At 45.1% G+C, this 24,634-nt stretch overlaps 1 protein-coding gene across 3 annotated transcripts in view; it reads right to left on the reverse strand.

Moving 5' to 3' along the window:
- TLN2 (talin 2) overlaps positions 1-24,634 on the reverse strand; it is a 436,539-nt gene that overhangs the window by 66,301 nt on the left and 345,604 nt on the right. For all 3 annotated transcript variants that reach the window (XM_042988722.1, XM_042988723.1, XM_042988724.1), the window contains 5 exons: positions 23,564-23,704; positions 22,924-23,105; positions 21,467-21,599; positions 13,920-14,021; positions 7,719-7,889 (listed from right to left, as the gene is read on the reverse strand). In XM_042988722.1, the coding sequence (XP_042844656.1) occupies positions 7,719-7,889; positions 13,920-14,021; positions 21,467-21,599; positions 22,924-23,105; positions 23,564-23,704 (729 nt within the window). The remainder of the gene's footprint in view (positions 1-7,718; positions 7,890-13,919; positions 14,022-21,466; positions 21,600-22,923; positions 23,106-23,563; positions 23,705-24,634) is intronic.

The raw sequence follows: 24,634 nt of genomic DNA on the forward strand, positions 1-24,634 counted from the left end.
CTCACAGATGGTTACCTTGAGGCAACTGTGTCAGGAGGCAAATGCGAATCATTGACCATTGTGGCTTGCCCAGACTAGTGGCCATCTTCTCTACTTCACGGGCCTTCCATGGGGGCAGCCAGGCAGCCTCCCTCTTGGGACTTCTTCCCCCTGACCTGCTTCCCTGGTATGGTCCTGGCGGCCATCTGGAAGCCTCCTCACAGCTGCACCCTCTCACCTGAGGCCTGTAGCAGCTGGTTCTATTGAGTTTGCCTCTTTTCTTCCCTCCATGCAAATCCCAGCCCTCTTTCAAGGCCCAGCCTAAATACCACCTCCTCCAGCAGCCTTCTTGTCGTCCTCCCGTCAGCTTTCTCTAGGATTTCTGTAGCCCCGAGAAGCATCTCTGGAGTCAAACAGTCATAAAGAGACAAAGGCCTCAGAGAAAAGAACATTGGGAAAAGAGGCTCAATAATGAAAAACAATACAAGTACTGCCCTGCTCTCTCAGGAGATGTTCCTGTGAGGTCCTCGGCCACTGGGTAAGGCCGGCTATCTTGAGGCTGTATGCCGGCCACACAGAGCGAGAAAGGGCTGCCCATGGAGCCCCAGCCGCCTCAACATCTGATTTCAGCTCAAGCGCCGGGGAGTGATGGAGCGTCCAGTCATTTAAGCCCCAGTCACCATCTGGCTTCAATGGCAGGAGGGACTGAATGAGAACTACCTTGCTGAGCTCAGTCCACCTGCAGATCCACCAGAGAGCATACTAAAATGGTGTGTCTGAAGTCACTAAGTTTTAGGATGGCTTGTTTGGAGCAGCAGTGAACTGCTACAGCCCCTAAGGAGCGCTCCTAATGCAACCTTGGGGCCAGACAAGACTTCTCATAGGTGGTGTTCCTGTTGAAGCAGAGACCTGGATGAACAATCCAGAGTCTAGCAGAGTTGACGGGGTGAGGATGGGAGAAAAGGGAGAGGCTTCCAGGCAGAGGACACAGCCTGTACCAAGGTCCAGAGGCAGGAGGGAACGTGGACTGTGAAGATGAGCCCAAACACTGTGTGTGAAGGGTCTGACACGGTGCCTGATGCACAGCTCCTGCCCCTTCTCCACCTAGACTGTGTGCTCCTTGCCAACAGTGGGCTCTGCTTCCTTCTAGAAGCATGGTATTCAGAGGAAATGAAGGGTCCGATCAAGTCACCAGGTGGGGCTGATGTAAAGGGTGACACATTAATTTTTTACCTTCAAGCATAATTTTTTTAAAAGGATAACCTTCACAGGTTGTTGGTGCCAATTTCCCCTCTGGAGAGGCTTGTTTAGAAATTAATGGAACCATCTGTTTTCATGCTGAACAGGCACGGATGGTGAGCTGACAGTGGAGACGGGGCTTGTGGGAAGTCAGAACGGGACGTGGCCCTTCCTTCCTACCTTGAACCATCAACTGGGCTCCCTCGGGCTGCAGTGACCTGCTCCAGCTCTTCTGACTGGGCCAAGAATACCCAACAATGTTCCTGGGGATGCGAGCAAGATGCCAAGGGCTGGTGTGTACTTTATACAATGTAGGAGCCAGCCTGTGGACCCGATGTGACTTTCCAACTAGTTTCATAACCCGTGTTCTTATATCTCGGGTCAGGTATTTTTGCATTTGACAGTCACTGCTTCGTTCTAGGTGACAGGCAGGGGACCAGGAATAACAGTAAATGTCAAAGCACGTGACAGCAGGAACAGCAGGCAGCTGCTAACATTCCCTAGGGACTCCTCTGTGCCAGGCACTGTGCTCACCACTGTGATTCAGGTCCCGTTCATCCTCACAGCCCACTGGAAGGGGAGGGTTGGACCATGTCCCTGCCAGGGACCCCCTCTGACAGTCACAGTCTGAAAATGGGAGCTTAAGTACTAAAGCTTCCGGATCTGGTGGATGACAAATGCCACCCACCAGCGGGCCATCTGCTGAAACGATACCACTGGTCACAAGGAAAATGAGCAGATGGTCAGATCAGGTCAAATTTATCAGCGCTACTAGGAAAAAAACCACTAATGTAGGGAATTTGCCATCTACAAAGGGAAGTTTCCGCCTTTCCCCCCAAATGGGGTGCTTTTAAATTAAGGTAAAGCCTCACAAGTATCATGTGGCAAAGGCAAGGGGCCTCAGGACTTGCTACTGTTACCCGAGTTGGCTGGGTCCCCATCATTCAGTGCCTGCTTCTGCATTTCAGCAATAGCCCGGCCTCTAGTCTCTCAGCTCTATGTGCCATCGTGGGCTCCACTCTTGCCCATGAATGTGTTGCCAGTCACAGTTCTCCAATCTGCTCCCTGGAGCTCCCCAGGGCCGAGCTTGCATATACCTTCCAACACCTGGTAGCTTGCCACCAGCTGAGCCCGACCCTGGAAACTCACCCAGTGTGAAGCAGTAAAATATGTGGCTGATCTGTGCTCTAGGTTCCTGGGAGGGAGACTTGGCCTTTCCAAGATCAAGGATTGCCTGTTATTCCCGGTGGGCCCCCTGGACTACACATTAGTTTATGCTAAGGAGGTGACTCATGGTGGCCAGTGGGCAATTTCAGGATGGGGGGCTGGTCGTGCTGGAAAGACCAACCGTGTGATTAGAGGGCTGTGGCTTTGAGCAACATAATGCCAGCCTGACCTCTGCGGACAGGATGGGGCTGGAGACTGAATCACGGGTCATAGGACTAAAATCAATCAATCAAGCCTACATACTGAAATCCCAGTAAAACTGCACAGCGAAGCTGGAGTGAGCCCTCTCTGGTTGGTGATGCTTGTCAATAAGCTGGGAGGGTGACACCTCCTTGGGACATGTTCAGGCACCCCCCAGACCTCACCTCTGGGTCTCTTCTTTCGGCTGGTTTGTATTCCTTTATATCAAAACTGTAACAGTAAGTAGAGAAGTCTCCTGAGTTCTCTGAGTCATTCTAGCAAATTATTGAACCTGAAGGGTACTGAGAATCCCTTGAATTTGTAACCATCAGGTCACAGTGAGGATGGCCCGGGAACCCTGGAACTTAGGTCGGGTGCCTGAATTGAGGACAATGCTCTTAAACTGGGAAATCGGAACTGATGCCAGCGAGTTATTTCTAGAATTGCACTGCTCCAGGCATTGAGGTCACCCAGGCAGTGGCCATGGCTGCCCTGACATACCTCAGGGGGAGACGACCCTTCCAAAGGTCCAAGAAATGACATTTTCACTTTGGTGGATGAGAAGGTAAGTAGGCCAGTAAGAGAAGTTGAATGGTAACTTTTTTTCTTGTTTTAATATTTTTATTTATTTTTGAGAAAGAGAGAGAGAGAGAGAGAGAGAGGGAGGGAGGGAGAATGCACGCATGCCAGTGGGGAGGGGCAGAGAGAGAAGGGACAGAGGATAGGAAGCAGGCTTCATGCTTATAGCAGTGAGCCTAATGCGGGGCTCAAAATCATGAACCCCGAAATCATAACCTGAGATGAAGTAGGATGCTCAACCAACTAAGCCACCCAGGCACCCCTAAATCTAACTCTCTTGACTAACTGAAAGAGAAGAATTCTAAGAGGTGGTTGTGTGAGCCACAGGAACTGGCTAAGTCTGCAGAATTGAAAAGTCTCAAGAATCAAGAAGAGGTCTGAACGGTCAGATCACAGGTGGTTGTCTTGAGCAAACGTGTCAGGATGCAAAACTCTATCAGGGATGTGATGGAGGAAACTGGTAATTTAGGTTGATCGCTGATTTCCTGGTACAGAGAAGGTAAAACACAACATGTGCAGATTGCTTTATTTTGATGACAGAAGCCTGAAAGGTGACATTTCTTGCACGTTACCCTCTAGAGAGAGCCCCTATACAAAGATGTTCTCATTGATAAAAGAAGGCAAAATTGGACGGTGAATATTTCTCTAAATTGCACTTCAAATGAGACGATCACTGGTGGCACAAAAGTGTCAGCGATTCTGCACCCCCACATTAAAGTCGAGTGCGTGTTTCCAGGTGAGAAGTGAGTATTGCCCGCCAAGCGTGTGCCTTCCCATATGGGCTGAGGAAGGTACGAGAAGCAAGTTTTGGGGGCGGCAGCAGTAAATCACAGAACTGCTCTCCGAACTCCGAAAACGTAAACAACGCTTTCTCCACACTGGGGCATCCAAACCCACAAAAACACGCCCTTGCTCTCGGCTGCCTGAGAAACGATCACCTTCTCATCTGCTTGCACGAGAAGCTCACCGGGCCTGCTGCCCTTCACTCTGCACGCGTTAAGTCCCAGGCCCTTAAACGGTCAGCTGAGAGTCTGTGAAGCCTCCTCCAGTTACCCCAAGCCTCTCCCAGGGCTGCTTCCTGTGCCTCCAACGACAAACCTCATCTCCGCCACACGGCCACGTCCCTATCATCCCGCAGGCCACCTGTGCACACCAGTGTCAGGAATGCAAAGACACAGTAGGCGCTGAACGAGGGCATCCTTCAGTCCAACAGCAATCTGGGAAGTGGAGTCAGAAGGCTCAACAAAGACCCTTCATTATTTTAGATTCCGGAGGGGCTCCTTGTTACTGTTCCTCACAGCACAACACGGGAGAAACATCAGACTCGGTTCTTTTTTGGAAACACGTCTGAAGTCTACTTCCAAGGGAGTCTGATTTCTGTATGACAGTGCTTCAACTACAAAGCCCAGTAAAGCGGGCACAGACATCACAGGAATTTGGAAAATGGGAGAAGGCTACAGGGGGTTGGGAGACAGATGTCAATGTTAGCAGAAGGGAAAAAACCCCACTAATAATTAGAAATGCCCCACAGTGCGCAGGGCTGTGGATACACTGGAGGGTCTCAGGCAGAAGAAGCAGGAGGGGCCCTTCAAGGAGGATGTAGGAGGGAACTGGGTGGGGTAGGGGTGAGTACAGAAGGGAGAACTTAGGGGTAGAGAATGAGTGCAGGAGGGGACTCCGCGGGGCAAGGGGGAGGCTACCCAGCAAATTCCTTGTAATCATATGACTCATTAACAGCAGGGTCCAGGGAGGTCACTTTTTTCTTTCTTGGAATACCTACTGCGTCAGGCACATTATCTCAGTCAATCTCTACAACGCTCGCTGAGAGGTATTCATTATCAACCCCACTGTCTAGATGAGGAAGCAAAGAAATGAATTCAATTATGTTGGACCCAAAGCTTATCCTCTTTGTCACCGCATCAAAGCCACTGATCATCATTTAACCGTATTTCCTCGGCAAGCAATGACCCACAACATCTAACACGCACATGCATCACTGAAGACTTAGCAAGTAACACCTAGGGAATATTCGCCCAAAGAATAGTGGCCAAAGTGATTAAGTCCACGCATCAGGCTTCTTAGGAAAGGACCTAAAAGCCAACTTGTAGTATCTTAGGCATCCTCTGCGACAAGCCTGGCAGGGTCTATAGACAGAGCATGGGCCGAAGGATGCCAGTCAGTGGAGACACACATGTAGCCACCTTGCTCCCGCCAATCATGTCTCAGCTTGTGGCCAATGTTTCAGGTCATTTGCTGAAAACTGTTCCACTCTCATGTCCAGCCACCATTTTCAAGCAGGTGATGTCATTATAAAGCTTACAGTGCTCACTACACACACTCCCAACTGTGAGTTTCTTGGTATAGAACAGAATTCCACATGGAGCTCTGAATTTGTAGTCCAAGTAGATGGGCTAATATCTTAAAAACCCAGAAAACGTGGAGCACCTGGGTGGCTCAGCTGGTTAAGCCTCCAACTCTTGGTTTTGGCTCAGGTCATGATCTCTGAGTTCATGAGATTGAGCCCCACGCCGGGCTCTGTGCTGATAGCATAGTGGAGCCTGCTTGGGATTCTTTCTCCACCCCCCTCTCTGCCTCTCCCCTCTCTCTCTCTGTCTCTCTCTCTCAAAATAAAAAAAAAATGTTAAAATAGCCCCCAGAAAATTCCTAATTCCAATTACTCTGCTGGGAATAAAAGCCTCTCAGGTCGGGGGGGAGACATGTGGCACTCAGCCCTGGAGAAAAGACAACCCAGAACTGGGTCTGGAAGGCAAATCCTGGCTTCTCCAGTTTGGGACAGGTGCAAAAGGGGCTGGCCCAACTCAGAGGCAACTATCATTCATCCATCAGTCAAAAGGGTGTTCTTGTTCTTGTGGTTTGACCTTGCCATTTCAGCAACGAGACTTATTTTTTGTCCAGAACACTGGGAACAACTTGAGGGCAATGGCTGGCTCTCAATATTTTTAGCATCCCAAGAATTAGGCTCTTAATAGTTGCCAGATGCATGACGGGTAAAAATGCACACGGAAAACCCAAGTCTAAGATAGTATGCATGGTGTTACGGGAGCGGTGTTTCTGAACTCTGGTGGGGTTGTCATCCCCACTACTCACAACAAAGCCCAACCTGTGTACAGTGTGAGGAGACCAGTCACAACACGGCCCAGTCTATCCTCCCACCCTGATGGCCCCACTTTCAGCACATTCCATATACACCAGACTGCATGCTATTTTCTAAAGGTATCACAATCCTTTTATAACCCCACGTACACCTTTGCATATACTGTTCCTTCTTTCTGGCACGCCCCTGACCGCCCTTATGTACCAGGTAATTTCTTTTTGTGAGACCAACTTGTCACATGTGGCCTCTCTCCTGCAACTTTCCTCGACCTCTCTCCAGCCTTTGCTTTGGGCAGTCGGCCTGTGCCTTCACAGGGTGCAGGCTCCATCCTGACTCCACGTCCACCTCTTCTGTGATGTGGGACAACTCACCTAACCAGTCTCAGTTTCCACATCTGTCCAATGGGAACCTTCTCACACCATGGGATTTTTATGATGATCAAATATCAAGAGGATATGAGGTGTAAGGGGTGACACAGAGTCAGCGCTCAGTAACTGTGAGCTCTGAGAGGACCCATTTGTGATTCTGCCTCTCAATCTAGAGTCGTCCCTGCTGTGCCATGTTGTCCCTGTAAAGACCTTAGAAATGCAACAAAGCACACTAAAAAGAATAGATACATAATATGGATTTCTATAGCCTATAGGCAAGTATCCCATACAAATCTCTCCAGTCAGTAATCCCACAACTTAGTCTGCTTAAGTGAGGACCCATTAAGTTCAGATGGACCGTGTGGAGGCAGTTGCTAGAAGGTACCAAGAGCAGGAGGAGCCTCCGGCCTTCTCACAATGTACGTGATGGTTTCACAAGTAAAATAATCACCCTGACACAAGTATCAACCCTGAAAGATGGCATGCTGTCACCATCTCCGGTCGCTTAGTAGCTGGGTGATACCTCTGGCTATGGAAACATTCTACCTGCAAACTGGTAAGGGAGATTTCCATATTAAACGACTGTCCCCAAGGCAATAGAAGCACATGCCGTGGGTGACCTTGCATCACATTTTGCTTTGAACTTGAGAACCGGGAATGGAAATAACATTCACTGGAAAACAACAGAGCTTTGCTTTGCGCAAGCTGGGGGTCACCACCGAGCAGGTGCCGGGCAGTATTAGTTTTTATTCCTGCAAACACCACACAATGTTTTTCTTTGTAGACGCTTGCCTACACCTTCTGTCATGGAAAATGCAACTTCTCAATAAGGCTTCATTATGTAGATCTCTTGGTTTTCCTCTTAAAGATCCCTGGGAAGGCCAATCGAAGATTATTTCCCATCTTTGCGTGGGAAATCACATACAATCAACCGAGAACTGGAGGAGTTTTCCTTGGAGGAACACAACAAGGAGGAATGTGTCATGGCTTCTCTGTGGCCCTAGGTGAGTCCCTGGAATCCTGAACTGTACCTTGGGGTTTCCTCCACCTTCTTTGGCTGCATACAGCATCTGGAGGGCAGATTCTGCGAGCGTCTTGGTCTGGTCCAGCACAGTCATCTGCTGCTGATGGTCCAGAATCTTGGAGGCGACACCAACTGCGGCCAAGATCAGGGGCTCGAAGTAGCTTGCCAGCTGTGTCACCTTTTAAGACAAAAAAAAACACGCCACAGATACATCACGTAATCACATGTGTCTCCTTTAGGGGTCGCACTGGTGGGGAGGGGACTGGGATGATGCACAGGGAGAGACAGACGTGCTGAAATTTGCTTTTTACACAGGCTGAGACTTACTTTTTGTTTTTTTCTATTATTTAATATAATTCGCTATCATGAATTACAGTCATCATGTTACACATTAGACCCTCAGACCTTATTCATCACTCAATTTTACTTTTAGAAGCACTTGCTCATTAATGAACTCTTGCTTGGATGTTAGTTCCTCTGGGGAGCTCTTCATCTCGTCTCTCATCAAGGCCCAAGTGTTAAGGAATTTGTTTCGTGATCCTGAGTTGGGCGTGAGCATTTTGCAAATCTCACAAACTGTCAAGCTTTCAAAAGAACCAAAGAGGAGCATCTTAGGAACTCAGAAGAAAGGGGGACAGGAGCGGAGCAAGGGACCAAGGACCGATGAGAAAAGAAGCCTGAGAGCAAAGGCTTTCGAGGAAGCCAATCCAACTGCTCTCTACCTGGAGCATTGTTGGCCTAACCATAGATTTGGAATAAAAGCAAAAATGATTTCACATTGCCCTAGATGTTCTGTTTGTGATTAGTCCAGTCCAGGAGAAGAAAAAAGCCTAGCCAGATGGCTAACCACCATTCCTGCTTAGGCCTCTCTAGTAGGTAACGTCATGTTGCTTCTGTGCTCACGAGAACCCACCCACTGGGTGCCGCAGAGCCATATTTATTTATTTTTACTTACTTACTTCTTTAATTAATTTATTTTATTTTTTATTAATCTTTAATGTTTTATTTTTTTGAGAGACAGAGAGTGAGAGTGTGTGAGTGGGGAGGCAAGGGAGGGGCAGAGAGAAAGGGAGTCACAGAATCCAAAGCAGGCTCCAGGCTCCGAGCTGTCAGCACAGAGTTCGATGCAGGGCTAAAACCTACACACACGAGATCATGACCTGAGCCAAAGTCGGACGCTCAACTGACTGGGCCACCAGACGCCCCTCACAGGCATTACTGGGAATATCCCACATGCGAGGCTTTCTACTAACAGCTCACCAAGCTTCATCTAATCCCCACAACAATCCTACCAGGTAGATACAAATGAAGAAACCAAGGCTTAGGTGGGTGGAGTAACTTGTTTGACCTCAAGCAGCTAAAACAAGGAGCTATGAAAGGAATCCCATGTCCCAGACCACAGTCCAGATTCCCACCTTCTGCTCTACTGTTGGCTACTTCTCTTTTTTAGTTCAGCTCTGCTATGGTTGTAATATTGGATTTTAGAAGTTTATTGTTGGGGCACCTGGGTGGCTCAGTCGGTTGAGCAACTGACTTCAACTCAGGTTATGATCTCACGGTTTGTGAGTTCGAGCCCCACATCGGGCTCTGTGCTGACAGCTCAGAGCCTGGAGCCTGCTTCTGATTCTGGGTCTCCCTCTCTCTGCCCTTCCCCCACTCATGCTCTGTCTCTGTCTCAGAAATAAATAAACATTAAAAAAAAAAAAGAACTTAAAATCTCAACACCCCCCAAACTGAATAATCCAATTAAAAAATGGGCAGAAGGTACGAATAGATATTTAAAAAAAAAAAGTTTATTGTTTTTTAATGTTTATTTATTTTTGAGACAGACAGAGACAGAGCATGAGCAGGGAAGGGGCAGAGAGAGAGGGAGACACAGAATCCGAAGCAGGCTCCAGGCTCCGAGCTGTCAGCACAGAGCTCAACGCAGGGCTTGAACTCGTCAACCGTGAGATCATGACTTGAGCCGAAGTCGGACGCTCGACGGACTGAGCCACCCAGGTGCCCCATATTGTTTGGTTTTTTTTTAAAAAGTTTGAGAGAGGGAGAGAGAAAGCGAGCACACACACATGTGAGTTTAAGAGGGGCAGAGAGAAAGGGAGAGAGAGAAGCCCAAGCAGGCTCCCTGATGTCAGCGTGGAGACAGACATGGGGCTTGATCTCACAAACCTGGGAGATCATGACCAAAGCCGAAATTAAGAGTCAGACGCTTTAACAACTGAGCCACCCAGGCGCCCCAGAAGTTTCTTGTTTGGTATTTGCTGCTCTGTAAGGCATTTAAAATAAACTTCCAAAATAATACAGTAATACCCACTTACCTAGCATCCAGAATGCCAGAGTTGAACATTTCACTGTACTTGCTTCAGATACCACCATCTATTTCCACTCGGAAAAAACACAGTGGCACTGACCACACTTTTCTGTTCCACTCCTCATTGTGCATGCCAATTACTAACTGATAAATTAGTTCCATCAAGTGTATGTGAGCTCAGACATCTAGCCAGCAATTTCCCTTAATGCTTCTTCCCATTATGTGGAGGAATAATGAGTGTGAGGAGGACAGAGGAAAGAAGGCCACTCCTGAGCTGTGCAGTCACTGGGTTAGAAATGAAGCAGGGGGCAGGGGTTCATGCAGTTGGTGGTGGCTGGGCCAAGGTGGGAGTCCAAAATATTAAAGGTCATTAGAGCTCACAGTGAGACGGACCATCAGCCAGCAGGAAACATACATTTGCTCTTTTACTCTCGATTACAGTTCTCTTTAATCAGATGGTTTCAAAGCGCTTCCGCAGGGCTGCTGCTGGCCTTTGTGATGCTTTGGATGAATTTTAAAGGGGCTCCCTATCTGTGGGTCAGACATGATTCATTCCAAGGCACATGACTCGACTAGATTTTGGCCCCACTCTCTGCTCTGCCCAAACACCTTTGTGTAAGACCCAGCTTGCACAACTCCAGGTATCAGCCCTACACATTTGCATTGGATTTCACCCTCATCCCCTAGTAGGGTACTGGGGTCACCACCAAGGTTAACCACAGTGCACTAATGGGTCATCAGGGGGCAGGACTCAGGATGGGTCCTGTATGTACTAGAGGAATCAAGGTGTTTAGTGCATTAGAATCTAACAGGTTTTCTAGATTCTATTTATTTATTATTTATTTTCATTTGTTAATTTGATTTTTTTTTTAAGTTTAAGTTTATTTATTTATTTGGAAAAGAGGGAGAGAGAGAATCCCAAGCAGGCTTCACCCTGTCAGCATAGAGCCCAATGTGGGGCGTGATCTCACGAACCACAAGACCATGGCCCAAGTCGAAATCAAGAATCAGATGCTTAACTGACTAAGCCACCCAGGAGCCTCTGTTTTTTTAATTTTAAAAGTACATTTCATCACTGTAACTGTAAAATGTCAAGGGCTGCTGTGTGTGGAGAGTAATTCAATACAACTGAGCTGGTGCCCTCATGCAGGCACTATGGCTGGGTGATGGAGAGAAGGCTCCAGTTTCAGAAGCCACTGGATCTGAATCCTGTCAATTCCTTAAGTGAGAAATCTTAGGCAATCTGCTTCCTATTACCAAACTTCTGTTTCCTCCTCTATAAAACGGGGATAATAATAGCACTAACCTCCAAATGACTGTTAGAAGGATTAAATTAGCATACATAACAGTACACAGCACAATGCCTGCCATGGAGTAGGCCCTTGATAAATGCCACATGTCCTTATTCTTCATGTATTGTGGACAAAGGTTTGAAAGGATGTGCTTTTCCCTGTATTTAGGTAGCTTAGCAAAGACTCTAATACCTTCTGTTCTCGAGACATGGCAGAGGAAATATCCTTACCTGGGGTAGCACCGAAATTAAAATAACACAGAATTTTGAGTATTTGTTACATGACGTGGATTCCTTAGGCCTAGGGTGGCAGAGTGGGTTGAGCGGTGGCCCAAAATAGATGTCCAAATCCCTGGAACCTGTGAGTGCGATCTTACTGGGGGAAAAAAAGATCTCTGCAGATGTATCTAAGGATCTTAAGATGAGGTCATCCTAGCTTGCTTGGGTGGGTCCTAAATCTACTAAAAAATATTCTAATAAGAGCCGGAAGAAGAGAAGACAAAGAAAAGAGCAGGAGACAATTGACCAGAGAGGCAGACACTGGCAGGATAAGGTCAAAGAACATGAAGAGTCACCAGCAGTCAGAAGAGCAAAGAAGTGGGGCGCCTGGGTGGCTCAGTCAGTTAAGCGTCTGACTCTTGGTTTCGGCTCAGGGCATGATCTCATGGTTTCCTGAGTTTGAGCCTTACATTGAGCTCTGTGCTGATGGTGCACAGCCTTCTTGGGGTTCTCTCTCCCTCTCTCTCTCTCTCTCTCTGTCCCTCCCCTACTGGTGCTGTCTCAGTCTCTCTCAAAATAAATAAACTTAAAAAGAAAAGGTAAAAAAAATAAATAAATAACAAGAAGAGTAAAGAATGGATTCTCCCCTAGAGCCTCCAGAAAGAGACTGGCCCTGCTGAGACCTTGAATTTAGACTTCTGTGAGAGATTCAACTTCTGTTGGTGTAAGTCACCCAGTTCTTAGGAATTTGTTATAGCAGCTCCAGGGAACTAATACGCGTGGGTTCTGAGAGCTTGCGTTTATCACTCCCAAGTGAAGCTGACCCGGGAACTCCACCAGAGTGTCTCAACGAAGAACTGGAACCATGTAGGTATCAACTCTCAGTCCAAGACTCTTGTGGAAGGAGGGCCGAGGCTTCCTTTGTCCAGAACTGTCTTTTGGCAAGTGAGACTGGGTTAGCCCAAGGACCGAGAGTAAATTTGTCACTCAAGTGACACAATATATTACCTTTCTTTTGATATCGCCCACAGACACAGGAATTAATCTTCCAGACTAACAACAATACCTGCAGGGACAAGATTTGTTGTCCTCCAAGTCTAGATAGATTCTCTTTTCTTTTTTAAAACATTTTTTTCATGTTTATTTTTGTGAGAGAGAGAGAGAGAGAGCAAGCGCAGAAGCAGGGGATGGGCAGAGAGAGAGGGAGACACAGAATCCGAGGCAGGCTCCAGGCTCTGAGCTGTCACCACAGAGCCCCATGCGGGGCTCAAAGTGGGGAATGGTGAGATCATGACCTAGGCTGAAGTTGGATGCTTAACTGACTGAGCCACCCAGGCACCCCTAGAAAAATTTTCTTACAAAGTTCTGACCGGAATCAAAAGTCACCGCTGAAGTGAAGTCTGGTTTCTGTGCCAAACTCAGTTCCCCATGGCCAGCACCATTCAAGCACTGGCTCCAGTCCCCTGGCTGGCAGAGCTCCGGCCTCCAGACCAGCCTCCCCTCCCGGCTCCTCCAGGCTCCTCTCCTGTGTGAAGAGGTTCACACAGGTGGACAAGCCCTCTTCTCATTATAAAGGAACTCAGCTGAGAAATGAAATTTGCCACATTTGAAAGTGTAGAGGGACCCTGGTCATTTTTAAATCTCAAAAACCTGCCCTTAGAACCAGCAGGAAGCTAAGTAGCCCTTCCCCTGTTTCATGATGTGAAAAAGCAACAATATTGATTTTCTAAAATCAATACCTGCTGAAAAGATTTTGGCTACCGAGTTCTCTTGATATGCACATCGATACTGACAGTCACACTGATAAACGCTCGGAAACCCTGGAGGCGGTTCCAAATCCAATTTTTGCCCTCTCTCTGCTGAGGAGGCCCTCTCTCTGTCCAGCAGGCTGCTGGACAAGGCACCTACCCTTCAAAGATTTGCAAAATGAGTCCCAAACAGGCAAAATATCATTCAGCCTTTAGACAACGCGGGTATGAGCTATCAGTTGAAGGGCTCCTTTGGAGTGGCTGTCCAGCGAGGCCTGGCTGTTCAAGATGAAGTTTGCAAGGTTGCTTTGCTCCCTCATGTGTGAAAACAGGCACTCTATTAGAAGCCATGGGAGAACAATGTACCCCTATACACATGAGAATGAGGCCAGCCAGCCAGGGACAAATGGTGGCAGAGAGCAGACTAGGGACACCAACTTTAGTCTCTGACTTATCCAGGGGAGGTCAAGCACAACATGGGAATGTCATGTCTTGTTGGCTGGCAAGTCTGACCATAACCAGAAAGACTTCACTCTAGTTTCTGTCTGGATTCTAGCAGAAAACAGACCCCGGAACGGTCAATGATCAATGACTGCCCCACACCCATCTCTCACGCACACCCCCAGCAGGGTCCATTACCTTGTGTCCTAGCTGCGCTGCTTCCCCCCGAGCTGCTGTGGCAATGGGATCGATGAGGTGCCCGATTTCCTGGACCACTGAAGTCAGCTGCTCTTGTAGGGCCTGATAAGGAGAGAGGGCTGTCAAATTCCCCCTATGGCAGTTTACCACGTAGACACACGGATTTATAAAGGCCCATATGAAAGACATGGGAGGCCACGAGAAACGGATATCAAAATATCCACTCTATCTGTAGTGGATAAAAGCTCACTTGAGTGAGCCACACAGCCACCAGTCCACCCTGTCCTGCCCGGGGACCCTCAGCCCCCCTGGGCCACAGCCCCCCACGCTTCTACCCAGGGATGACACGAGGCAGGCCCCAAGGATACTTTTTCTACCAGCTCTTCCTCACTCACACCAACCACAGTGTTGAGTGCTGTTGCCAGTATCTTTACTTTGGGTTATTCAGCACAATTACTGGAAATAAAAAAACATTTCCCTTCCAGGAAGGAAGACAATTTTATCCAAATGGGGAGAGCTACTGCCGGAGCCTCGGGGAACCTCCAGGTGGCTGAGTCCTCAAAACTAGGAACTCCTTAAGGAAGGAGTGGGGGCAAGAAGGGTGACGTGAAAATGAGATCAGCTCTCAGAAAGCAGGACCATTTCCTAGACAGGACATGGTGAAAATGCCAGATGGGTAAACTGCTGAGCTCAGCTCAGGCTCTCAGGGCATTGTTTTGGGTGATGTGGATGCAAATGTTAAAAATGGCTTTTGAGAGAAGAATTGGACTCATGCTGTCAAGAGATGGGGCAAAGTATCTGGATGATGAGGCCACATGACGGAAATGGGGAATTCCAAGCTGGTCACTGGCAGCTAGTGGCAGGAAAGGTCAGATTTGTAGGATTCTTCCTAGGAGCTTCGCTTGGTAAGACTCAATGTTAATATATCAGGACACTGGACATCTTAGGTGAGCACATGCCGGCATGGAATAGGGTACTTCCGGGCAAAGTGACGATGTCCTGCTTGTTGGAAATGAAAGTCTGGCCCAGGAAGCTTCCCCTCTGAACAATGCTGCATACTGCCTGGGGCCTTTGAGCAGGGGTTACTCAATGAGAAGAGCAGTGTAGTATGCTAAAGTGAAAAGAAAATCCTGGAGGGAAAAATGGAAAAACAGGGGCAGACGTGCAAAGAAACCTTCAAACTTCCAAGGGTCTTATGTAGCTCGTTATCATCTTTCTGCTCATAATGTGATTATAGTCAAGAATGCAAGAACATTCCAGCAATGTTATCTTATTACAGATGGCTTCTTAAAATAAACATGAAATAAGTATGGAGCACACATAGTTCAAAGGGAGGGATTTTCTTCCTAGGGAGGAAGTGAAGACAGAGGACAAGCTTTGGGACGGGTGGTTAAAGGCAGGGCGAGGGTGGGGGTTCCAAGGTGCTGGTCATCTCTGATACTTGATCTCGGTGCTAAGGGCTATACTCAGTTGGTGATAATTCATTAAGCCACACACTTACGATGTGCACACTTTTCTGTATGCATATCCCCTCTTTAAGTAACAGGTTGACAGTAATTCTAACATTCTGCACAGGGTAAGAATATTTCTTCTTTCTTTTCTTGGCATTGAGGGAGGAGGGTAAAGCTGAAGTACAATCGACAGCTCTAGTAAAAAAATGAGCAAGACCAACTCTGGGCCCACTACTTAGAGACAGCAGGCAAAGTTCATTGTTGATGAATTTGGTGGCAGTGAGGGACACATCAGTAAACAGACCATCCATATTTTATTAAGCACCTCCTGAGTGTTGGCAGTTTTGACACAGAGAGAAGGAAGTATAAATCAAGGGTCTTTGAGCAGGTTAACAGGAAAAGAAAATCACAGAAGCCAAGTAGGAAAATACTATTCTCAACTTTGGAAAAATTGGCAAAAGCAGGCCAAATGGCTCTATGAACACCAGAGAAGGGAAGGAAAAATAAGATAAAAACCAAGAGGGAGGCAAATCATAAGAGATTCTTAAATACAGAGACAAAAAGCGTTGCTGTAGAGGAGGCAGGTGGGGTGTGGGTTAAATGGGTGATGGGCATTAAGAAGGACACTTGTTGGGATGAGCACTGGGTGCCCTAAGTAAGATGTCAATCACTGGGTTCTGATTTTTTTTTTAATATGAAATTTACTGTCAATTTGGTTTCCATACAACACCCAGTGCTCATCCCAACAGGTGCCCTCCTGAATGCTTATCACCCACTTTCCCCACCCTCCCACCCCCATCAACCCTCAGTTTATTCTCAGTTTTTAAGAGTCTCTTATGGTTTGGCTCCCTCCCTCTCTTTTTTTTTTCCTTCCCCTCCCCCATGATCTTCTGTTAAGTTTCTCAGGATCCACATAAGAATGAAAACATACAGTATCTGTCTTTCTCTGTACAACTTATTTCACTTAGCCTAACACTCTCCAGTTCCATCCACGTTGCTACAAAAGGCCATATTTCATCCTTTCTCATTGCCATTCCATTGTGTATATAAACCACAATTTCTTTATCCATTCATTAGTTGATGGACATTTAGGCCCTTTCCATAATTTGGCAATTGTTGAAAGCGCTACTATAAACATTGGGGTACAAGTGCCCCTGTGAATCAGCACTCCTGTATCCCTTGGGTAAATTCCTAGCAGTGCTATTGCTGGGTCATAGGGTAGATCTATTTTTAATTTTTTGAGAAACCTCCACACTGTTTTCCCGAGCGGCTGTACCAGTTTGCATTCCCACCAATAGTGCAAGAGGGTTCCCGTTTCTCCACATCCTTGCCAGCATCTATAGTCTCCTGATTTGTTCATCTTGGCCACTCTGACTGGAGTGAGGTGGTATCTCAGTGGGGTTTTGATTTGTATTTCCCTGATGAGAAGTGACGTCGAGCATCTTTTCATGTGCCTGTTGGCCATCTGGATGTCTTCTTTAGAGAAGTGTCTATTTATGTTTTCTGCCCATTTCTTCACTGGATTATTTGTTTTTCAGGTGTGGAGTTTGGTGAGTTCTTTATAGATTTTGGATAATAGCCCTTTGTCTGATATGTCATTTGCAAATATCTTTTCCCTATCCATTGGTTTCCCTTTAGTTTTGGTGATTGTTTCTTTGCAGTGCAGAAGCTTTTTATCTTCATGAGGTCCCAATAGTTCATTTCTGCTTTTAATTCCCTTGCCTTTGGAGATGTGTCAAGTAAGAAATTGCTGCGGTTGAGGCCAGAGAGGTTTTTTCCTGCTTTCTCCTCTAGGGTTTGGATGGTTTCCTGTCTCACATTCAGGTCCTTCATCCATTTTGAGTTTATTTTTGTGAACGGTATAAGAAAGTGGTCTAGTTTCAACCTTCTGCATGTTGCTGTCCAGTTCTCCCAGCACCATTTGTTAAAGAGACTGTCTTCTTTCCATTGGATATCCTTTCCTGCTTTGTCAAAGATTGGTTGGCCATATTTTCGTGGGTCCAATTCTGGAGTCTCTATTCTATTCCATTGGTCTGTGTGTCTGTTTTTGTGCCAATACCATGCTGTCTTGATGATTACAGCTTTGTAGTAGAGGCTAAAGTCTGGGATTGTGATGTCTCCTGCTTTGGTCTTCTTCTTCAATATTACTTTGGTTATTCGGGGCCTTTTGTGGTTCCATACAAATTTTAGGATTGCTTGTTCTAGCCTCGAGAAGAATGCTGGTGCCATTTTGATTGGGATTGCATTGAATGTGTAGATAGCTTTGGGTAGTATTGACATTTTAACAATATTTATTCTTCCAATCCATGAGCACGGAATGTTTTTCCATTTCTTTGTATCTTCTTCAATTTCCTTCATAAGCTTTCTATAGTTTTCAGCATACAGATCTTTTACATCTTTGGTTAGGTTTATTCCTAGGTGTTTTATGATTCTTGGTCCAATTGTGAATGGGATCAGTTTCTTTGTCTTTCTGTTGCTTCATTATTAGTGTATAAGAATGCAACTGATTTCTGTACATTGATTTTGTATCTTGAAACTTTGCTGAATTCATGTATCAGGTCTAGCAGACTTTTGGTGGAGTCTATCGGATTTTCTATGTATAATATCATGTCATCTGCAAAAAGTGAAAGTTTGACTTCATCTTTGCCAATTTTGATGCTTTGATTTCCTTTTGTTGTCTGATTGCTGATGCCAGCACTTCCAACACTATGTTAAACAACAGCGGTGAGAGTGGACATCCCTGTCGTGTTCCTGATCTCAGGGGGAAAGCTCTCAGTTTTTACCTGTTGAGGATGATGTTAGCTGTGGGCTTTTCATAAATGGCTTTTATGATGTTTAATTATGTTCCTTCTATCCCCACTTTTTTGAGGGTTTTTATTAAGAAAGGATGCTGAATTTTGTCAAATGCTTTTTCTGCATTGATAGGATCATATGGCTCTTATCTTTTCTTTTATTAATGTGATGTATCACACTGAATGATTTGAGAATGTTGAATCAGCCCTGCAGCCCAGGAATGAATCCCACTTGACCATGGTGAATAATTCTTTTTATATGCTGTCGAATTTGATTTGCTAGTATCTTGTTGAGAATTTTTGCATCCATATTCATCAGGGATATTGGCCTATAGTTCTCTTTTTTTGCCAGGTCTCTGTCTGGCTTAGGAATCAAAGTAATGTTGGCTTCATAGAATGAGTCTGGAAGTTTTCCTTCCCTTTCTATTTTTTGGAACACCTTGAGAAGGATAGGTATTATCTCTGCTTTCAACATCTGGTAGAACTCCCCTGGGAAGCCATCTGGTCCTGTACTCTTATTTGCTGGGGATTTTTGATAACTGATTCAATTTCTTTGCTGGTTATGAATCTGTTCAAGTTTTCTATTTCTTCCTGTTTGAGTTTCAGAGTGTGTGGGTGTTTAGGAATTTGTCCATTTCTTCCAGGTTGTCTAGTTTGTTGGCATATAATTTTTAATAGTATTCCCTGATAATTGCTTGTATTTCTGAGGGATTGGTTCTAATAATTCCATTTCCATTCATGATTTTATCTATTTGGGTCATCTCCCTTTTCTTTTTGAGAAGCCTGGCTAGAGGTTTATCAATTTTATTTTTTCAGAAAACCAACTCTTGGTTTCATTGATATGCTCTACTGCTTTTTTAGATTCTATAGTGTTTATTTCTGCTCTGATCTTTATTATTTCTCTTCTTCTGCTGGGTTTGGGGTGTCTTTGCCATTCTGCTTCTATTTCCTTTAGGTGTGCTGTTAGATTTTGTATTTGGGATTTTTCTTGTTTCTTGAGATAGGCCTGGATTGCAATGTATTTTCCTCTCAGGACTGCCTTTGCTGCATCCCAAGAGTTTGGACTGTTGTATTTTCATTTTCATTTGTTTCCATATATTTTTAAATTTCTTCTCTAATTGCCTGGTTGACCCATTCATTCTCTAGTAGGGTGTTCTTTAACCTCCATGCTTTTGAAGATTTTCTAGACTTTTTCCTGTGGTTTATTTCAAGCTTCATAGCATTGTGGTCTGAAAGTATGCATGGTATGATCTCAATTTTTGTATACTTATGAAGGGCTGTTTTGTGACCCAGTATGTGATCTATCTTGGAGAATGTTCCATGTGCACTTGAGAAGAAAGCATCTTCTGTTGCTTTGGGATGCAGAGCTTTAAATATATCTGTCAAGTCCATCTGAACCAATGTATCATTCAGGGCCCTTGTTTCTTTATTGATCCTGTCTAGATGATCTATCCATAGTTCTAAGTAGGGTATTAAAGTCCCCTGCAATTACCACATTCTTATCAATAAGCTTGTTTATGTTTGTGATTGTTTTATATATTTGGGGGCTCCCGTATTTGGCACATAGACATTTATAATTATTAGCTCTTCCTGATGGAGAGACCCTATAATTATTATATAATGCCCTTCTTCATCTCTTGTAACAGCCTTTAATTTAAAGTCTAGTTTGTCTGATAGAAGTATGGCTACTCCAGCTTTCTTTTGACTTTCAGTAGCATGATAGATAGTTCTCCATTCCCTCACTTTCAATCTAAAGGTGTCCTCTGGTCTAAAATGAGTCTCTTGTAGACAGCAAATAGATGGGTCTTATTTTTTTAATCCATTCTGATACCCTATGTCTTTTGGTTGGAGAATTTAGTCCATTTACATTCAGTGTTATTATAGAAAGATATGCGTTTAGAGTCACTGTGATGTCTGTAGGTTTCATGCTCATAGTGATGTCTCTGGTCCTTTGTGGTCCTTGCAACATTTCACTCACAGAATTCCCCCTTAGGATCTTTTGTAGGGCTGGTTTAGTGTGATAAATTCCTTCAGTTTTTGTTTGTTTGGGAAAGACTTCATCTCTCCTTCTATTCTGAATGACAGACATGCTGGATAAAGGATTCTTGCCTGCATATTTTTTTTTTGTTCATCACATTGAAGATTTCCTGCCATTTCTTTCTGGCCTTCCAAGTTACAGGAGGCAGGTCTGCTACTATTCTTACATGTCTACCTTTGTAAATTAGAACCTGTTTATCCCTAGCTGCATTCAGAATTTTCTCTTAATCCTTGTATTTTGCCAGTTTCACGATGATGTGTAGAGCAGAAGATCGATTCAAGTTATGTCTGAAGGGAGTTCTCTGTGCCTCTTGGATTTCAATGCCTTTTTCCTTCCCCAAATCAGGGAAGTTCTCAGCTATGATTTGTTCAAGTACACCTTCATCCCCTTTCTCTCTGTCTTCTTCTTCTGGAATTCCTATGATACAGATATTGTTCCATTTGATTGCATCACTTAGTTCTCTAATTCTCCCCTCATACACCTTTTTTATGTCTCTTTTTCTCAGCTTCCTCTTTTTCCATCATTTTATCTTCTAATTCACCTATTCTCTCCTCTGCCTCTTCAATCCGTGCTATGGCCACCTTCATTTTATTTTGCCCCTCATTTGTAGCATTTTTTAGCTCCTCATGACTATTTCTTAGTCCCTTGATCTCTGTGGCAATAGATTTTCTGCTGTCCTCTATGCTTTTTTCAAGCCCAGTGATCAATCACCGGGTTCTATTCCTGAAGCCAAGACTACACTGTATGTTAACTAACTTGAATTTAAATTAAAAAAAAAAAATTCCAGGCATAAAGGAAATAATAGAAACGAGCACAAAAGCTATACACACACAAAAAAGGCAGAAGGATCCCAACAATGGGATAATGGTTAACTGAGGGCAGAATCCTTGATCTCTAAAAGGACCACATGTGTAGAGTTTAATGCTAAATATGCCTGGTAGTTAAGAAGTACATTGATAACACAGGACAGGGAAACATCCAAATTTACCTACTTTGGCCTGCTCTACTGATGCGTTAAACTGAATATGGTCACCTCACCTTACTGATATAGTCTTATCCGACATTAATCATTTTCCTCCAAGTTTCAGCCCTATTTGTAATTTCCACTCCAGCAGTACATGTGTTCCTTCACCAAACCATCCAAAAACTTCCTAGGTTTGTTCCAGGGGAAGGTGCTTCAGTGATGAAATGCCAGCATCAAAAATGCATTTGGTCCCACTCCCCATCCCCAGAGGCCTTGGATCCAGCCACAGAGCCCTGGCCTACCTCCACAGAGATGTCATCCCTTGTGGCCAAGCTCTGGCTGACAGCTGCCAGCGAGGCCTGCTCAATGTCGCGGATGCACCGGTTGATGCCATCGATGGAGTAGTCACACTCTCTCTGTCCAGGGGCCTTGTCCCTGGAAGAGACAGGGCAAGTCCAATAGTTCCTTGGGGTTCAAGTCCCACAACTTGCAGCAACACTGCTGGGGCAGGAGCCCTGTCTACCTTCTACCACATTTGATTGCTTTATTTAAGGAGTGAATCCTCAGGGCACCTGGGTGGCTCAGTCGGTTAAGCGTTGACTTAGGGTCAGGTCATGATCTCTTGGTATGTGAGTTCAAGCCCCACGTCGGGCTCTGTGCTGACAGCTAGGAGCCTGGAGCCTGCTTCAGAGTCTCTGTCTTCCTCTCTCTACCCCTCCCCTACTCAAGCTCTGTCTCTCTCTCAAAAATAAACATTAAAAAATTAAAAAAAAAAAGGAGTGAATCCTTGACTCTTGCTTGGAAAGGCCTCTCTGCATAGCCCATGAATTTCTTAATTTAACACTTGTGCTAACTCTGTTTCTAGTGAGAAGGATAGGATGCTGTTCCTCATTTCAGGCTGGCGACAGACAACTGCTAATCAAACAATTTTGACTTCACTGGCTTACGTGAATATTTATAAATTAATACTATAAATAATATTATAAATAAAAACCTTTGTATTATAAAAAGGTCAGTGTGATTTCCACTGTAAACATACTATACTCTCTATGTTGTATACTATTTACAAAGTCCTGTGGTAGGAGTTCAAATATTTTGTGGATTGTACTTTGTGAGGCATTAAGAGAACCATGGTGCTGAATTTCAAAAACAATCGAAAAACAAAGTATAACCAAAGGAAAAGGATGCATTCCATGCTATGGGGTATGTGGCCAACTTAGAGATGTTATACTGACTCTGGGGGTTTTTCAGGTTCATTCTATTGCCAAGGAGTTCAGAGATGTCCAGAGTTACTGTGGGACCTGGAATATTCTTTTTGCCTCTTTAGCCAAATAAGGTAACCTCAAATCCTGCTAAATACATAGTGGTGTTCTCTGCCTAAGCTCCTAGGTATAGACAATGTAGTACAATGGCTAGCCCTGGGACTAGAACCATCAGGCCTGGGGGTGACTGTGAAAATACTCCTTAAGTCCTTTCTGCCTGAATTCTCTCATCAGTAAAATGTGGACAATGGCAGTATTTACCTTTCAAGGTTATGATGATGAAATACGGTAATACAGGTAAAATGTTCAGATCTGACATACAATAAGTGTTTAAGTTAGCTATTGTGCCCAGTGCTACCACTGGTTCCAAAGAGATACACGAAAAGATGATGATAATGATCAGGTACATTGCTACGAAACCCAAGTCCCATTGGATTTATCTACTTTCTGCCCTGTTCAGATGCAGGCCCCTAGCAATTTCTAGAGTAGAAACTAACCTGATAGATGTGATGAGACTCTTGATAGAGTCAGACACGGTGTGGGAATGTCCGGCTAGCACAGACCAGGTAGGCGGGTCTTTCGGGTTGATGGCCAGTGAGCGTGCAGTGCGAATGAGGTATGATGAGCTCTCCAGCATGGTCTTGGCTGAGACCAGGATCGGTTCCTGTGCCTGGGAGCCCTGAGAGCAAACAGCAGAAGGGTCAGAGGGCAGGGTGCACAGATTAAGTGAACAAGTTGGGTCCTGGAAGGTCCCTTCTTTCCCAAGTCACTACCTGGGTTCTTTAGAAAGTGACACAGAGGTTAGGAAACCGTGAAGACTGGTTCACACAGAGCCTGAATGGTGGGGACCTGGGTCCATGTTTGCCCTTAAATATCACTTTTGAGTGTGGCACATCCCAAGAAAGAATCAGCCCTAAACTTAGGCACAGAGATTTTTCTCAATACATAAAATTAAGGCATTACCACTTAAGATGTGCATACCTTGAGTTTCATGAACTCTGGGCACGTATCATCATTGACAACAACAACAATGTCCTACAAGACAGGGCTTTTGGAGCTCTTAACTGTTCATGCTCATTCAGTGCCACATAAACTAGCCACAGACTGAAATATTACCTTTGCTGCTAAGATCCCTACCTCGGAGCTGATCTGGGCGGGAATGCTGACAAACTCGGGGTTGGATGCGAAAGCTGTCAGGTTCTCCACAGCTTCGATCAAGGGTGCAGTGGCAATGCGACACTTATTGCGGTTGTCTTCAGAGAAATCCCCATCCAGGGCCTGATGGGAGAAAACACAGAGACATTAGCCCATTGAAATGCACAAACTGCTTGTGGCCACGGTAATCATCTCCTATTGGAAGAACGTGGTTTAATGGGAATACTGAAAATGTTAGGGGAATTCCTAAATAAGTAATTGGAGAGATCACGCCATCAAGCAGAGGGACTCAGTTAACAATTATAAGAAGTAAAGTTTAGTATGTAGCTCAGAAGGCACCTGACCTCAAAGTCCATCAATTTCCCACTCATATGACCTTCAAGCTGAACCATTTTCTTCCCCACTTTTCAGACTATAACCCTTGGGCTCTTTCCCTCCATTTTCACTCTAAGTCTATTCCCTCCCAAGTTATAAAAACACTTTACATTGTATAGCACTTTCAACTTTTTCTAACTTTTACCTGAATACCCCTGAGAGAATGATGGAGGTAGGGGTTCTTTATCTGCCATTTTGAAATGAGCAAAATGGAATCCAATGAGAAGGAATGGACCAGAACTACCTCCAACAACATCGGCAAATCTCACTAACATATATTTACAGGGGCCAGTTGCAAAAATGTACTTACTGTATGATTCCATTTGTGCAAGCACAAAAGAGGTTAAACTAATGTAAGGTGTTAGCAATCAAGTGACCCTTCACAGCAGGTGAGACTAAGGAGCACAGAGGGCTTCTGTAGGCTGGCCAAGTTCTGTCTTGATCTGGCTATAGCTCCCTACGTGTATTCAACTTAAGTTCACTGAACTCTGTACCTATGATATGTGTTTTCTTTCTATCCATCTTATGCTTCAAGAGCTTTTTTAAAAAAATAGTAGCAGGTAACACAGTGGCAGTGACTCATCAGTCACACTGCTGATTAATGGCCCAGATGAGAAGAATCCAGGAATGTAGTTAGTGATCCGTGACAGGCTGCCTGATAAAGGGTTAACACTTGGA

The sequence above is a fragment of the Panthera tigris genome, chromosome B3 (genome assembly GCF_018350195.1).
Source record: "Panthera tigris isolate Pti1 chromosome B3, P.tigris_Pti1_mat1.1, whole genome shotgun sequence".
Taxonomy (NCBI): domain Eukaryota; kingdom Metazoa; phylum Chordata; class Mammalia; order Carnivora; family Felidae; genus Panthera; species Panthera tigris.